Source organism: Pongo abelii, chromosome 20, assembly GCF_028885655.2.
Source record: "Pongo abelii isolate AG06213 chromosome 20, NHGRI_mPonAbe1-v2.0_pri, whole genome shotgun sequence".
Classification (NCBI taxonomy): Eukaryota; Metazoa; Chordata; class Mammalia; order Primates; family Hominidae; genus Pongo; species Pongo abelii.
The window spans coordinates 16,705,433-16,720,256 of NC_072005.2; the positions used below are offsets into that span (position 1 = coordinate 16,705,433).

Below are 14,824 nucleotides of genomic sequence, written 5' to 3' on the forward strand. Positions count from 1 at the left end.
TCAGGAGGCTGAGGCAGGAGGATCGTTTGAGCCTGAGAATTGGAGACTGCCTGGGAATTGGAGGCTGCGGTGAGCTATGAACACACCACTGCGCTCCAGCCTGGGTGACAGAGCAAGACTCCATCTCTAAAAAAAAATTTTTTTAAACCCAAAAACCTGTTGGGGCACCAGAATCTCCACAGAGAACCCCACACTCCTGGGTCCCGGCACGCACTTGGTTCAGGCACTGGCCTCCACCCTAAGGTTCTGTGGTGCCTTTGACTTGCTGTACTATTTTTTTTGTTTTTTAGAACTCTTTTTTTCAGAACTCACAGTCTATTAACTTGCTGTAAATGACAACATAGGATGCTTTGGGGCCATGTCTCAGGTCTGCCTCTGCTCCACAGTCTTCCCACTCTTTCCCCCCAGCTGGCTGGCTGCCCTGCTGCCTCTCACCCGTTACACCACACACGTACTTCTCAGCAACTTCCAACAGTGCACTCTGATCAGTGCTAATCTGTCTAGACCAGAGGCTAGCAGGCCTGTCTTCTGTCTTTTTTTTTTTTTTTTTTTGAGATGTCGCCCAGGCTGGAGTGCAGTGGCGCGATCTCAGCTCACTGTAATTTCTGCCTCCCGGGTTCAAGTGATGCTCCTGTCTCAGCTTCCCAAGTAGCTGGGACTATAGGTGTGTACCACCACGCCTGGCTAATTTTTTGTATTTTTATTAGAGACGGGACGGAGTTTCACCATGTTGATGAGGCTGGTCTTTTTTTTTTTTTTTTTTTTTTTTTTTTTTTTTTTTTTGAGATGGCATCTCACTGTGTCGCCCAGGCTGGAGTGCAATGGCGTGATCTCGGCTCACTGTAACCCCCACCTCCCGGATTCAAGCGATTCTCCTGCCTCAGCCTCCCAAGTAGCTGGGACTACAGGTGCCCGCTACCATGCCCAGCTAAGTTTTATACTTTTAATAGAGACAGGGTTTCACCATGTTGGCCAGCATGGTCTCAATCTCTTGACCTTGTGATCCGCCCGCCTCGGCCTCCCAAAGTGCTGGGATTACAGGCGTGAGCCACCATACCTGGTGGTCAGGCTGGTCTTGAACTCCTGACCTTGTGATCTGTTCTCCTCAGCCTCCCAAAGTGCTGGGATTACAGGCATGAGCCACTGCGGCCAGCCTTGTCTTCTGTCTGTTGTTTTTTTTTTTTACAGAGTTTTGCCCTTGTTGCCCAGGCTGGAGTGCAATGGCGTGATCTTGGCTCACTGCAACTTCCACCTCCGAGATTCAAGCAATTCTCCTGCCTCAGCCTCTCGAGTAGCTGGGATTATAGGTGCTCACCACCACGCCCAGCTAATTTTCCTATTTTTAGTAGAGACGGGATTTCATCATGTTGGCCAGGCTGGTCTTCAACTCCTGACCTGAGGTGATCCACCTGCCTCGGCCTCCCAAAGTGCTGGAATTACAGGCATGAGCCACTGTGCCAAGGCTGTCTTCTGTCTTTATAAAGCTTTCTCAGAAGGCAGCCACGCTCCTTCCTTTACACATTGTCTATGGCTGCTTTCACACTGACACTGGAGCTGAGTCAGTCTGTTCACAAAAGCTGGAAATTTCCCAGCTAGTCTTTTATTTTTTATCATTATTATTATTATTATTTATTATGATTATTATTTTTGAGACGGAGCCTTGCTCTGTCACCCAGGCTGGAGTGCAGTGGCATGATCTTGGCTCACTGCAACCTCCAACTCCAGGTTCAAGCGATTTTCCTGCTTCAGCCTCCAGAGTGGCTGGGACTACAGGCACGTGCCATCACACTTGGCTAATTTTTGTATTTTTAATAGAGATTGGGTTTCACCATTTTGACCAGGCTGGTGTCGAACTCCTGGCCTCAGTTGATCCTCCCATCTCGGCCTCCCAAAGTGCTGGGATTACAGGTGTGAGCCACCATGCCCGATGATGATTATTATTTTTTAGAGACAGGGTCTCTCTGTGCTCCAGGCTGGAGTGCAGTGGTGTGATCATAGTTCACTGCAGCTTTGAACTGGTCTCAAGAGATTTTCTGGCCTCAGCCTCCTGAGCAGCTGGGACTACAGGCACCCGCCACCACGCCTGGCTAATTTTTTGTATTTTTAGTAGAGACAAGGTTTCATTGTGTTAGCCAGGATGGTCTTGATCTCCTGACCTCGTGATCCACCTGCCTCGGCCTCCCAAAGTGTTGGGATTACAGGCGTGAGCCACCGCGCCCGGCCATGTCTTCATATCTTTCTAAACATTTGTGGGAGATTAGGCTGGCCGTGGTGGCTCACACCTGTAAACCCAGCACTTTGGGAGGCTGAGGCAGGCGAATCACTTGAGGCCAGGAATTCAAGACCAGCCTGGCCAAATGGTGAAATCTTTTCTGTACTAAAAATAGAAAAATTAGCCGGGCGAGGTGTCAGACACCTGTAATCCCAGCTACTCAGGAGGCTGAGGTGAGAGAATCACTTGAACTTGGGAGGCAGAAGTTGTGGTGAGCCAAGATCGTGCCACTGCACTCCAGCCTGGGTGACAGAGTGAGACTCTATCTCAAAAAAAGGAAAAGAAAAGAAAAAAGAAATTTGGAAGATTAAAAAAAATTATGGAGTAAATAAAAGAATGTAAATGCTATACTAATTTTTTAATTACAGAGTTTAGAATAAATATTTTATCGCTTGACGATCTGGCTCCAGTTGTCAGTGAGAACTCCGATTTGGAACAGGAAGTAAGTACAACAAAGTAATTTTTCATTGTCGATTGTTTTTGGCTTAAACATTTTTTTAAAAAATTTTTTAAAAATTTAAAAATTGAGGCAGGGTCTCACTATGTTGCCCAGGCCGTCCTCAAACTGGGCTCAAGCAATCCTCCCGACTCAGCCTCCCAAAGTGCTGGGATTACAGGTGTGAGCGACCATGCCTGGCCCAATGTCGATTCTTATGTGGAAAAGCAAGTAATGTTTCATTTAGGCCTATAGTTTTCAACTCTGCCCCCCAGGGGACATTGGCAATGTCTGGTGACATTTTGGCTGTCATGACTAGGGGGTGGGTGACAGGTGCCACTGGCATTGTGAGTGGGTGGGGGCCAGGAACAGTGCTCCGTGTTGTGTAATGCACCGGGTGGCCCCCAGCTGCAAAGAATGTTGTGGCTCTGATGTCAAGAGTGCGGTCGGTGAGAGACCCTGATTTAGGTGCTAACAGGATGAAGCTACCTTGGTTAGCTGGTGATTAAAGCACATCCCACGTAAAGCCACCCATGACAACATCTGCACGGAGGCAGCATTTCACCAGCTGTATCCAGTCACACTCCCTGTTGTGATTTTTGTCCCAGTGGCCACCGGCACTGTCAGATACACGTGTTGGTTATACACAGTGATGACATTTTATTTTTATTTTAAAATATTTATTATTTTTATTTTATTATTATTATTTTTTTTTATTTTAAACTATTTTTTTTTGAGAGAAGTCTCGTTCTTATCCCCCAGGTTTGAGGGCAATGGCTCGATCTCGGCTCACTGCAACCTCCACCTCCCGGGTTCCAACGATTCTCCTGCCTCTGCCTCCCGAGTAGCTGGGATTAAGTCCCCTGCCACCACGCCCAGCTAATTTTTGTATATTTTAGTAGAGACGGGGTTTCACCATGTTGGCCAGGCTGGTTTGGAACTCCTGACTGCAAGTGATCCACCCGCCTCAGCCTCCCAAAGTGCTGGGATTATAGGCATGAGCAACTGTGCCCGGCCTATTATTATTATTATTATTATTATTATTTTGAGACAGAGTCTCGCTCTGTTGCCCAGGCTGGAGTGCAGTGGTGCAATCTCAGCTCACTGCAAGCTCCGCCTCCCGGGTTCACACCATTCTCCTGCCTCAGCCTCCCGATTAGCTGGGACTATAGGCGCCCAGCACCAGGCCCGGTTAATTTTTTTTGTATTTTTAGTAGAGACGGGGTTTCACCATGTTAGCCAAGATGGTCTCAATCTCCTGACCTCATGATCCACCCGCCTAGGCCTCCCAGCGTGCTGGGATTACAGGCCTGAGCCACCACGCCCGGCCTTATTATTATTTTTTTGAGACGGAGTCTCGTTCTGTCGCCCAGGCTGGGACTACAGTGGCACAATCTAAGCTCACTGCAACCTCCATCTCCTGGGTTCAAGCAATTCTTGTTCCTCAGCCTCCTGAGTAGCTGGGATTACAGGCACCCGCCACCCTACACCACTAATTTATGTATTTTTAGTAGAGATGGTTTCACCATGTTGGCCAGGCTGGTCTCAAACTCCTGACCTCAGGTGATTCACCCACCTCGGCCTCCCAAAGTGCTGGGATTACAGGCGTGAGCCACCATGCCTGGCCCAATTTATTTATTTTTGAGACAGGTCTCACTCTGTCACTCAGGCTGGAATGCAGCTGTGGATCATGGCTCACTTCATCCTCGATGTTCTAGGCTCAAGCAATCCTCCTGCCCAGCCTCCTGAGTAGCTGAGACTACAGGCATGCACCCATGCCTGGCTAATTTTTTTATTTTTTTGTAGAGATAGGGACCGGCTGGGTTGTCCAGGCTGGTCTTGAACTCCCAGCTTCAAGCAATCCTCCTGCCTCGGCCTTTCAAGGTGCCGAGATTACAGGTGTGAGCCATTGCCCCCAGGCATGATGAAACTTAATTTTTAAATTTTTTTTTTTCTGATAGAGGTAGAGTCTTGCTATGTTTCCCAGGCAGGTCTTGAACTCCTGAGCTCAAAGGATCCTACCGCCTCAGCCACCTAACATTTCATCAGTCCATGATGAAATGTTTTTTTTTTTGAGACAGAGTTTTGCTCTTGTTGTCCAGGCCAGAGTGCAGTGGCGTGATCTCGGCTCACCAAAACCTCTGCCTCCTGGGTTCAAGTGATTCTCCTGCCTCAGCCTGCTGAGTAGCTGGGATGACAGACATGTGCCACCATGTCTGGCTAATTTTGTATTTTTGGTAGAGACGGGGTTTCTCCATGTTGGTCAGGCTGGTTTCAAACTCCCAACCTCAGGTGATCCGCCCGCCTTGGCCTCCCAAACTGCTGGGATTACAGGCATGAGCCACTGTGTCCGGCTTAAACTTAATTTTTTTAATTATTATTATTTTTTCTTATAGAGGTAGGGTCTTGCTGTGTTACCCAGGCAGGTCTTGAACTCCTGAGCTCAAAGGATCCTACCGCCTCAGCCACCTACAGTCCTTAAGTCCATGATGAAATGTTAAGTGCCATCCATGTGCCACCTAAGCGTGCATCACACCATCAGGGTTCCTGCAGCCCTGTGGACATGCCGTGCTGAAGATGCCACAGTTGTTTAGAATACTCCGTGCCCACATCTAATGAGGACCTGGTGTGGCCCCTTGCCTGCGGGAGTGCCGGAGGTCCCCAGCTCCTGGGAGTGCAGTGTTCCTAGCATGTTGATATTTCCAGAACACTTCCCAGCCACCTCTGCCATTCTTCATTTTAGGAGGAAAGTGCTCAGAGAGAAAAAACAGCTGGCAAAATCTTCAGAGCCGAGGCGTCCACTGGGCAGGATGCCCCGAGGCAGGCCCAGGCAAGGAGCTGGACATCACAGGGAAAGTCCGCCTCTGCAGAGGGGGATGAGAGCGAGGTCTCGGAGCATCTCAGTGCCAGCTCAGCTTCTGCCATCCAGCAGGACAGCACTTCCAGCATGCAGCCACCATCTGAAGCCCCCATGGTGAACACAGTCAGCTCAGCTTATTCGGAGGATTTTGAAAACTCTCCAAGTCTGACAGCATCCGAGCCAACCGCCCATTCCAAGGAGTCTCTTGGCAGAACACTGGACGCTCTGTCTGAATCCTCTTCAAGTGTGAAGACAGACCTTCCACAAACAGCCGAGTCTAGGAAAAAGTCGAGCAGGCCCGTGACAAGAGTGCTTGTGAAGGACACAGCTGTGCAGACGCCGGATCCCGCCTTCACCTACGAGTGGACCAAGGGTAAGCCTTGGGGCCCGTGGGGGCCAGGGCAGCTGGGACAGGAGCTCAGCGTGTGGTTTACAGCATCCTGGGAGACACGTGGGAGAGCCTCAGGTTCCTGAGATCTGGGCTCTTGTTATTAATCACCTGGAGGGGTTGGCCAGGCGAGGTGGCTCATGCCTGTAATCCTAGCACTTTGGGAGGCCGAGGCGGGAGGATCACTTGAGGTCAGGAGTTCAAGACCAGTCTGGCCAACACGGGGAAACCTCATCTCTACTAAAAATACAAAAATTAGCTGGCTGTGGTGGTGTGTTCCTGTAATCCCAGCTACTCAGGAAGCTGAGGCAGGAGAATAACTCAGGAGGCAGAGGTTGTAGTGAGCTGAGATGATGCCCCTGCACCCCAGCCTGGATGACAGAGTGAGACTGTGTCTCAAAAAAAAGAAAAAAATGTCACCCAGGGACCTTGGCTCACCATTGCCTCTTCCATGGACGAGGGGCAGCTGCCCTGGTGTGTCCCGATGTCTTCCTAGCCCTGAAGCATTCAGAAGGGTCAGAACCGAGGACTAGGGTAGCACCTCCCACAGGATGATTCTGTCACGGGGGGACTCCAGCAAGGTCTGGAGACATTATTAGTTGTCACAACTCGGGGTGGGGAATGCTATCGGCATCTGCTGGGTGGAGGCCAGGGGTGCTATTCCATACCCTGCAGTGCACAGGATGCCTTTGTCCTGGAGAATGAACACCCTGGGTGACTTTCCTGATATTTCTCTCTCTCTGTCACTCTGTTTTTAGAGATGGAGTCTTGCTCTGTTGCCCAAGCTGGAGTGCAGTGACCCAATCATAGCTCACTGCAGCCTCAACCTCCCCAGGCTCAGGTGATCCTCCTACCTCAGCCTCCTGAGTAGTTAGGATTACAAGCATGCGCCCCCATGCCTGGCTACTTTTTATATGTTTTGTAGAGACAGGGTCTTTCTGTATTGCCCAGGCTGGTCTCAAACTCCTGGGCTCAAGCAATCTGTCAGCCTCAGCCTCCCAAAGTGTTGGGATTACAGGCGTGAGCCACTGCACCTGGCCCTGTATCTTTTTTTTTTTTTTTTTTTTTTTTTGAGATGGAGTCTCACTCTCTTGCCCAGGCTGGAGTGTAGTGGTGCAATCTTGGCTTACTGCAACCTCCGCCTCCCGGGTTCAAGCAAATTCTCCTGCCTTAGCCTCCTGAATAGCTGGAATTACAGGTATGTGCCACCACACCCAGATAATTTTTGTATTTTTAGTAGAGATGGGGTTTCACCATGCTGGCCAGGCTGGTCTTGAGTTCCTGACCTGGTGATCTGCCTGCCTCGGCCTCTCAAAGTGCTGGGATTACAGGTGTGAGCCACCACACCTGGCCCCCTGTATCATTTTAAAATGTTTTTTGTAGAGACAGGGTCTCCCTATGTTCCCCAGCCTGGTCTTGAACTCCTGGGCTCAAGTGATCCTTCCGCCTGCCCATGTTGGCCCCCCAAAGTGCTGGGACTACAGGCATGAGCCACCATGCCTGGCCTTTGGGCATTTCTCTCATTCCCAGCTTCAGTTTCAGCTCTTGCTGGTGGAAAGGCCCCATTCTTTTAAACATTCCCATGTTATTATTTTATTTTATATAATTTTATATAATTTTATTTCATTTTATTTTATGAGATGGGGTCTCGCTCTGTTGCCCAGGCTGGAGTGAAGTGGCACAATCTCAGCCCACTGCCTCCTCCACCTCCCAGGTTTTAGCGATTCTCCCACCTTAGCCTCCCCAGTAGCTGGGACTAGAGGCGCCTGGCTAATAAACATTCCCTTTTAATCTCTCTTTTCTCATCCGTATGGCTCTTGACAAGGTAGACTGGATGTGAAAAATGATGTAGTTCCCAGCCTGGCCAATGTGGTGAAACCCCGTCTCTACTAAAAGTACAAAAATTAGCCTGGTGTGGTGGCACGCATCTGTAGTCCTAGCTACTCGGGAGGCCGAGGCACAAGAATCACTTGAAACCAGGAGGTGGAGGTTGCAGTGAGCTGAGATCGTGCCATAGCACCCCAGCCTGGGCGGCAGAGTGAGACTCTGTTTCAAAAAAAAAAAAAAAAAGGAAAGCAATGTAATTCTCACTGGATCTATTTGTTTTGATTTGGGGGCTTAACGTAACATCAGCCTGACTGGCCCCCCCCCGAGGAGAGGGTGACTGGTGTCTGTTTCTCAGGAAGGAAAGTCAATCACATTGACAGTAAAATCACCTTGGAGGTGTTAAATGGTATTTTCAGCCTGGGATCTGGGCTCAGAATTGTTTGTGTCTGTCTGCATTTCTGTCCATATTTTTGGCAATTTAGGGATGCTTTCATGAAACACTGGCGAGGCTGTTTTCCTAGACTAGGACTGACAGGGAAAGGAGAGAGAAAAAACAGCAGCCATAAACACGCTGGCCTCAGAGCCCAGAGAACACGCAACATCTGAGGTCAACAGTGACCCTTAGAAGAAAGGCTGGGAAAGCACATCCTCCACTGCTCTCGACTCCAGCCACCGTGAGCCGGGGCCACCACTGCACCCAGCTAGGGTGCCTGTGCCTTGAGCCAAGAAAACCTAGCAGAAAAATGGAGGCAGCCTTGGGAAATATTTGAAAGGGGAAGAGGATAAAAAAAGTAAAGAAGGGCTGGGTGCGGTGGCTTACACCTGTGATCCCAGCACTTTCAGAGGCTGAGGCAGGAGGATTGCTTGAGCCCAGGAGTTCAAGACCAGCCTGGGCAACATAGGGAGACGCTGTCTCTACAAAAAATTTTAAAAATTAGCCAGGCGTGGTGGCGCACCTGTAGTCCCAGCTACTTGGGAGACAGATGGGAGGATTACGTGAGCCCAGGAGGCTGTAGTGAGCTGTGATCATGCTGCTGCACTCCAGACTGGGCAATAGAGCAAGACCCTGTCTCAAACAAACACAAAAAAAAATGCAAGAGTGGCGATCACCTTCAGAAAGAGGGAAGAACAAGGTCACGTAGTTTATTCCAGGGTCCTATCTGTGGACCCGAAAGTCATTTCTCTGTGTCCTGCCTGCTTACCCCTCTCTTTGTCCCCGAGATAGTGGCTGGCATGGCAGCCATGGGGCCTGCCCTGGGAGGCGCCTACGTGGACCCGACACCCATCGCCAATCATGTTATCAGCGCGGATGCAATAGAAGGTAACAGCCTGGCTCGGGGGATCCTTCCTGTCACATTTTACAGGACTCATTTCACCTGCAGATTCACACCCACTCTGGAGGTGTGGCACCCCTTGCATGCTGGCTTCCAGGGGTCCATTGGGCGGGGATTACTGCAGCCACAGGCACCTGCCGTAGGGGTCCATCTGGTACCTACTATTTTTTTCCCTTTTCAATTTTTTAATTTTTTTTTTTTTTTTTTGAGACGGAGTCTTGCTCTGTCACCCAGGCTGGAGTGCAGTGGCATGATCTTGGCTCACTGCAACGTCTGCCTCCCAGGTTCAAGCGATTCTCCTGCCTCAGCCTCCCAAGTAGCTGGGACTACAGGTGTCTGCCACTACACCTGGCTAATTTTTTTTTTTTTTTTTCAGTAAAGGTGGGGTTTCACTATGTTGGCCAGGCTGGTCTCGAACTCCTGATCTCGTGATCCACCTGCCTCAGCCTTCCAAAGTGCTAGGATTACAGGTGTGAGCCACTGTTGCTTAAACCCAGGAGTTGGAGGCTGCAGTGCGCTGTGATGGCACCACTGTACTCCAGCCTGGGTGGCAGAGCGAGACCCTGTCTCCAGAAAAAAAAAAAAAAGATTTCAGAGAGCAGCCTGGCACCTGAGCGGTGGGGGGACTGCAGAATTTGTGGGGCCCCAGCGAAGCCACCGAGTAACGCGGAGCTGGGGCAGCCCTGACCGCCTACAGCCCGGCCGTGCTGGCGCTCCATGATGTGCTGAAGCAGCAGCTGAGCCTGACGCAGCAGTTCATCCAGGCCAGCCGGCACCTGCATGCCTCCCTCCTGCGCTCCCTGGACGCGGACTCCTTCCACTACCACACCCTGGAGGAAGCCAAAGAGGTGAGCGCAGCTCCCCATGGGCAGGGGCAGGGCGGTAGGGGAGCGGCAGCTCCCAGAGGCCTGGCTGAGGGGATGTGGGCCGGGGCCTGGGCTCCAGCGCTCAGCTCAGGGCTGCAGGGATGCAGTGGGGCCATCACCTTCTGTCCCTGTGGAGGGAGCCTCATTTCCTGCCACCCTGTGGCAAGAGCTGGTACAGGGTGGGGTGCTGAGCTCCTGCACCTTGCAGCCAGCCCCGCCTGGGCTGTGTGACCTCAGACTAAAGGGAGCTACTGTTCGTGGCACTGTTTTCTTCCATGGGAGGGGTCCTGTCCCTTTCCCTGAGCCTCCTGAGACATCCCTGAGATGGGGCCAGAGGCGGCCCAGCTGTTCTCCTCAGCAATCACCGTCACCTCTTTTTTTACCCTCTAAGAATTTTTATCTGATTACCAGCCGGGTGCGGTGGCTCACGCCTGTTACTTTGGGAGGCTGTGATGGGCGGATCACTTGAGGTCAGGCGTTTGAGACTAGCCCGGCCAACATGGTGAAGCCCCATCTCTACCAAAAATACAAAAATTAGCCAGGTGTGGTGACGGGTGCCTGTAGTCCCAGCTACTCAGGAGGCTGAAGCAGGAGAGTCGCTTGAACCTGGGAGGTGGAGGTTGTAGTGAGCTGAGATCGTGCCACTGCACTCCAGCTTGGGTGACGAGCAAGACTCCGTCTCAAAAAAACTTTTTTTAATCTGATTACCAAAAATTACCTGGCTGTTTTCTGAAAATCTTGTTACAGAGATGTGTAACCTGCAAGTTCTCCTTAATTTCAGAGGTAACTATTACCGAGTTGATATATATACTCCCTCAGACTTTTGTATGAACCATAGTATGCGTATTTCTTTTTTTTTTTTATTTTTTTGACGGAGTTTTGCTCTTGTCGCCCAGGCTGGAATGCAGTGGTATGATCTCGGCTCACTGCAACCTTCGCTTGCCGGGATCAAGCGATTCTCCTGCCTTGGCCTCTCAAGTAGCTGGGATTACAGGTGCCTGCCACCATGCCCAGCTAATTTTTGGGATTACAGGTGCGAGCCACCATGCCTGGCCACGTATTTCTTTATAGAAATGGCGTTATACTATATGCAGTCCTTTATGGTGATCTATTTGTAAACTTTTTTTTTTTTTTTGGGGGACTGAGTTTCGCTCTTGTTGCCCAGACTGGAGTGCAGTGGTGCGATCTCAGCTCACTGCAACCTCCGCCTCCTGGGTTCAAGTGATTCTCCTACCTCACCTTCCCAAGGAGCTGGGATTACAGGTGCGCACCACCACGCCCAGCTAATTTTTCATATTTTTAGTAGAGACAGGGTTTCTCCATGTTGGTCAGGCTGGTCTTGAACTCCTGACCACAGGTGATCCACCCGCCTCGGCCTCCCAAAGTGCTGGGATTATAGGCGTGAGCCACCGCCCCCTGCTTTAAACATTTTACATAACAAATTTTTCAATGTTTATTTCTAAAAAGTGATGTTAAAGGCCAGGTGTGGTGGCTCACTCCTGTAATCCCAGCACTTTGGGAAGCTGAGGCAGGGTGGGTTGCTTGAGCCCAAGGAGTTCGTGACCAGCCTGGGCAACATAGCAAGACTCCATCTCTACAAAAAACACAAAAAAACTAGCTTAGCATAGTGGTGTGTGCCTGTAGTCCCAGCTCTCTGGGAGGCTGAGGTGGGAGGATCACTTGAGCTGGGGAGGTTGAGGCTGTAGTGAGGGACAAAGCGGGACTCTGTCTCAAACAAACAACCATAATGCGATAATATACAAACCAAATTTACTAAGTATCAAGGAATATCCAGTGTTGAGATTTCTGCTTGTCTGATTTAAAGTTGTGTGTTTTGTTCCGATTTTGTAATCTGGATCCAAAGTCCATACTACCCGATGTGTCCTTTGAGCCTCTCAATCTAGAGCAGCGACCAGTTCTCAATGCTGAGCGGTTGGGGATCCCCTGGAAGCCCCGTGAAAGCGATGCTGGGCCCACAAGCAGGCGGGGTGGGCCTGGGGCTGGGCGTTTCTCCCACATGCCCCAGGACGCTGCTTTGGAACTGTGCCCTCTGAGTCCCCTGCATGCCAGGCCTCTCGTTTCCTTGTGGTTTATCTGCTGAAGAGGGCAGGTTGAGTCCCATGGGTCTCTACAATCTCAACTTTGCTCATTGCACCCCTCTGGGGGGCTTTGAACTCATGCCTCTGTTGGGCGTCCATCAGCCCATCGGATGCAGGCGGAAGCCATCTGACTGTGCCACCTGGCTGCAGCCCGCCATAGCTCCCAGCTGCTTGCTCCAGGCGCTTCTCCCTGATCTCAGCCACTCCAAGGGCACTCATAGGCACCCCTCCCTTTCTCTGTCAGGACTCACCCCTCGCAGGGCTGACCTGGGTGTCCCTCTACCCTGTGCTCCCACAGCCCCGTGTGCCAACCTGTCACACACATCCTGTGGTTTTCCACTTCTGTCACCCCGACAGGAGCCTGCTGGGGACAGGTGCCGGCTCCACTCCCTCCTCCAGCACCCTGTCTCAGAGTGTACTGAGGTGATGATGGTGATGGCGTGGTCTGTCCTCTGCCTGACAGTACATTAGGTGCCACAGACCTGCCCCATTGACCATGGAGGACGCCCTGGAGGAGGTGAACAAGGAGCTGTGAGCGCCAGCAGGTGGAGCTTGACATGACGTCTAACAAAAGGTATCCTGTCCTGTGTACTCAGTGTGCACACACACACACACACAAACACAGAGCTCATCAGTGTCCAGGTGTGACGTTTCGTGGTGAGGGCAGGTGGTACTGGGGTGATGGACACGCACACACACGCAGACGTCAGCATCCAGGTGTGACATTCCATGGTGGGGCAGGTGGTGCTGCGGTGAGGGCCCCAGACTCCTCTGAGCCAAATCCCAGCTCAGCGACAGCTCTCCCAGCAGCATGCCCAGCTCCATGACACTACAGGCCAGTGGAAACAGAGTTTCAGTGGAGCTGTCCCCACTCACAGCAGGACAGGAGCCACCAGCCTCTGCAGAGCAGCTCCACCCAGGCAGGTCCTGGCATCCCAGTGAGCCAGAGGGAGGCAGGGTGGATGGCAGAAACCCTGCTCGAGGATAAGGACATGGGACCAGGTCAGCACACTGGGGACGCCATGTGAGCCCCTGGACACAGCCTCTGACCCCAGGCTGCACAGCTCAAACCAGGTCACGTCTCACTCAGCCCGTGCACACTTCCGACTTACACATGTGTGGGAGAAAGGTCTTTAAAAAAAGGCTTTATTTGAAGGCAAAACAATGAAATCCACAAGAAATTACTAACAGCACGTGTTTACGTTTTATCCTGAATCATACATTTTAACAATTCACAGCTACAGGAAATCTAGAACAAAATCAAATATTCATCACGTTGGGTTGAAAAGTTGGAAGATTTCGCATCTTATTGAAAAGAATTTTTCAAAAATGTTTCTGTACAAATGAATGGCACTGCACCAGGCTGCCCATGGACACCAGGTGTGGCCAATTCCCAAACGGTCACCCACCAGCTTCTGGCAGGAGCAGCTCCCCTCCTGGCCTCCCCTCCCTTTGGGGGTGTGAAATGAAATGATGGAGTGGAAGGCGCTGGCTGGGGTCAGGTCCCATGCTCTGGATGGGACTGGGCCGTCGTCGCACACACCAGCTGGTGCAGGGTTCTTCCAAGTGCGAAACTCAAGCAGGGGACGCGACGGGCACAGAGTCCGAGGCAGCGCTCGACCTGAAGTGTCTTAGGCTGGTTTCCTGTTAGAATCTTGTTTCCCAGATAACAGCAAATGGCTACATTCCAGAAAAAAAAAATCAACTTAAACAACTAAAATAACTGAACTAAGGGCCAGTACACCTTCGAAGAACTGGGTTTCAGAATCTCACTGAGCCTCCTCTCAGGTCGATATTCTTTCTAGACCTAAACCAAGGAGAGTAAAAATGAAAACCCTGCTTCACTTTGCAAGTCAAGTCAAAGTTTTGTGTTTCTGTTTTTCAATCCGCGGGCAGTCATGGCACTGGGCTTCAGCTTTGTCCCTACACAGCCAAGGGGAAGCCAGGTCAGGGCCGGTGGGTGCCGGGAGCTGGAGGAAGGAGCTGGGGTGCCGGCTCTGGCCCAGGCCAACCCCTCCTGCACATGCTCCTCCTGGAGCCTAGGAGGAGGCTTCAATCTGACTTAGGGCAGATGCACATCCATCCCTTCGTGGGTGAAGAATTTACTCGGGGCGGAGGGTCTTGTGTTTCTTGCTTCACTATAAAGGAAAACGAGCCTGGGGCCCTGGTGGCTGCAGCGCCTCCTGGTGTGGTTTGTGGGTGGCACCCGTGCCCTCCACGCCATGGAGCACAGTGTTCCCACTGGGCATGCGCTGGTCTTCCTTCTCTCCACAAGTGGAGACGGTGTGAGAACTGAGCGGTCACTGCGATCTTCCACTGCCAGTCAGCCAGGAAGGTCCCACAGCCGGCACCGCTGGCCACCGGCGTGGCTCCCGGCATGGGCGCCTACTTACACTCGTCCCTGGCCTTCATGCGGGCGATGAAGGAGTAGCTCTTGTTCCTGCGGTAGTTCTCATAGGGGTCGTCCAGAGCCACGCCCACGCCTTTATACTGGTCCCACTTATCCCGGACGTCCCCGCCCTTGATGGGGTCCTGGATCCCTTGCTCCTTCGCACCGAGGCCGCCAGAGCCACTCCAGCCTGGAAACAGAGATGCAGTCACAACCACAACAAGGCGGAGGCAGATGGGGGTGCACATGGGGGGCTGAATGTCCAGACAGGCAGTGTAGACATGGGAAATGGGTAGAGAGAACCCGCAGGCCGGCCCTGTCTAGAGGGTGTGGGTGGAGTCAGAACTGGCCTG

At 51.6% G+C, this 14,824-nt stretch overlaps 2 protein-coding genes across 9 annotated transcripts in view; one reads left to right on the plus strand and one right to left on the minus strand.

Annotated features, from left to right (window-relative positions):
* Window positions 1-14,824, plus strand: part of C20H19orf44 (chromosome 20 C19orf44 homolog) — a 24,709-nt gene that overhangs the window by 8,033 nt on the left and 1,852 nt on the right. The window contains exons 4-9 of one of the 7 annotated variants that reach the window (XR_008516425.2): window positions 2,641-2,714; window positions 5,452-5,941; window positions 9,009-9,104; window positions 9,799-9,965; window positions 12,440-12,656; window positions 13,321-13,939. Coding sequence is in view for 4 of the 7 variants with exons in the window: in XM_009252928.4 (XP_009251203.4) it covers window positions 2,641-2,714; window positions 5,452-5,941; window positions 9,009-9,104; window positions 9,799-9,965; window positions 12,546-12,617 (899 nt within the window). In the remaining 3 variants the exon portion in view is untranslated. Of the gene's footprint in view, window positions 1-2,640; window positions 2,715-5,451; window positions 5,942-9,008; window positions 9,105-9,798; window positions 9,966-12,439; window positions 12,657-12,892; window positions 13,940-14,824 lie in introns of those variants that run through there. The other 6 variants (XM_009252928.4, XM_063719341.1, XR_010138433.1 and 3 more) reach the window with 6 other exon arrangements.
* CHERP (calcium homeostasis endoplasmic reticulum protein) overlaps window positions 13,213-14,824 on the minus strand; it is a 24,502-nt gene continuing 22,890 nt past the window's right edge. For both annotated transcript variants that reach the window (XM_024237594.3, XM_024237593.3), the window contains exon 17: window positions 13,213-14,661. In XM_024237594.3, coding sequence (XP_024093362.1) covers window positions 14,468-14,661 — 194 coding nt within the window. In that variant the 3' untranslated portion in view covers window positions 13,213-14,467. The remainder of the gene's footprint in view (window positions 14,662-14,824) is intronic.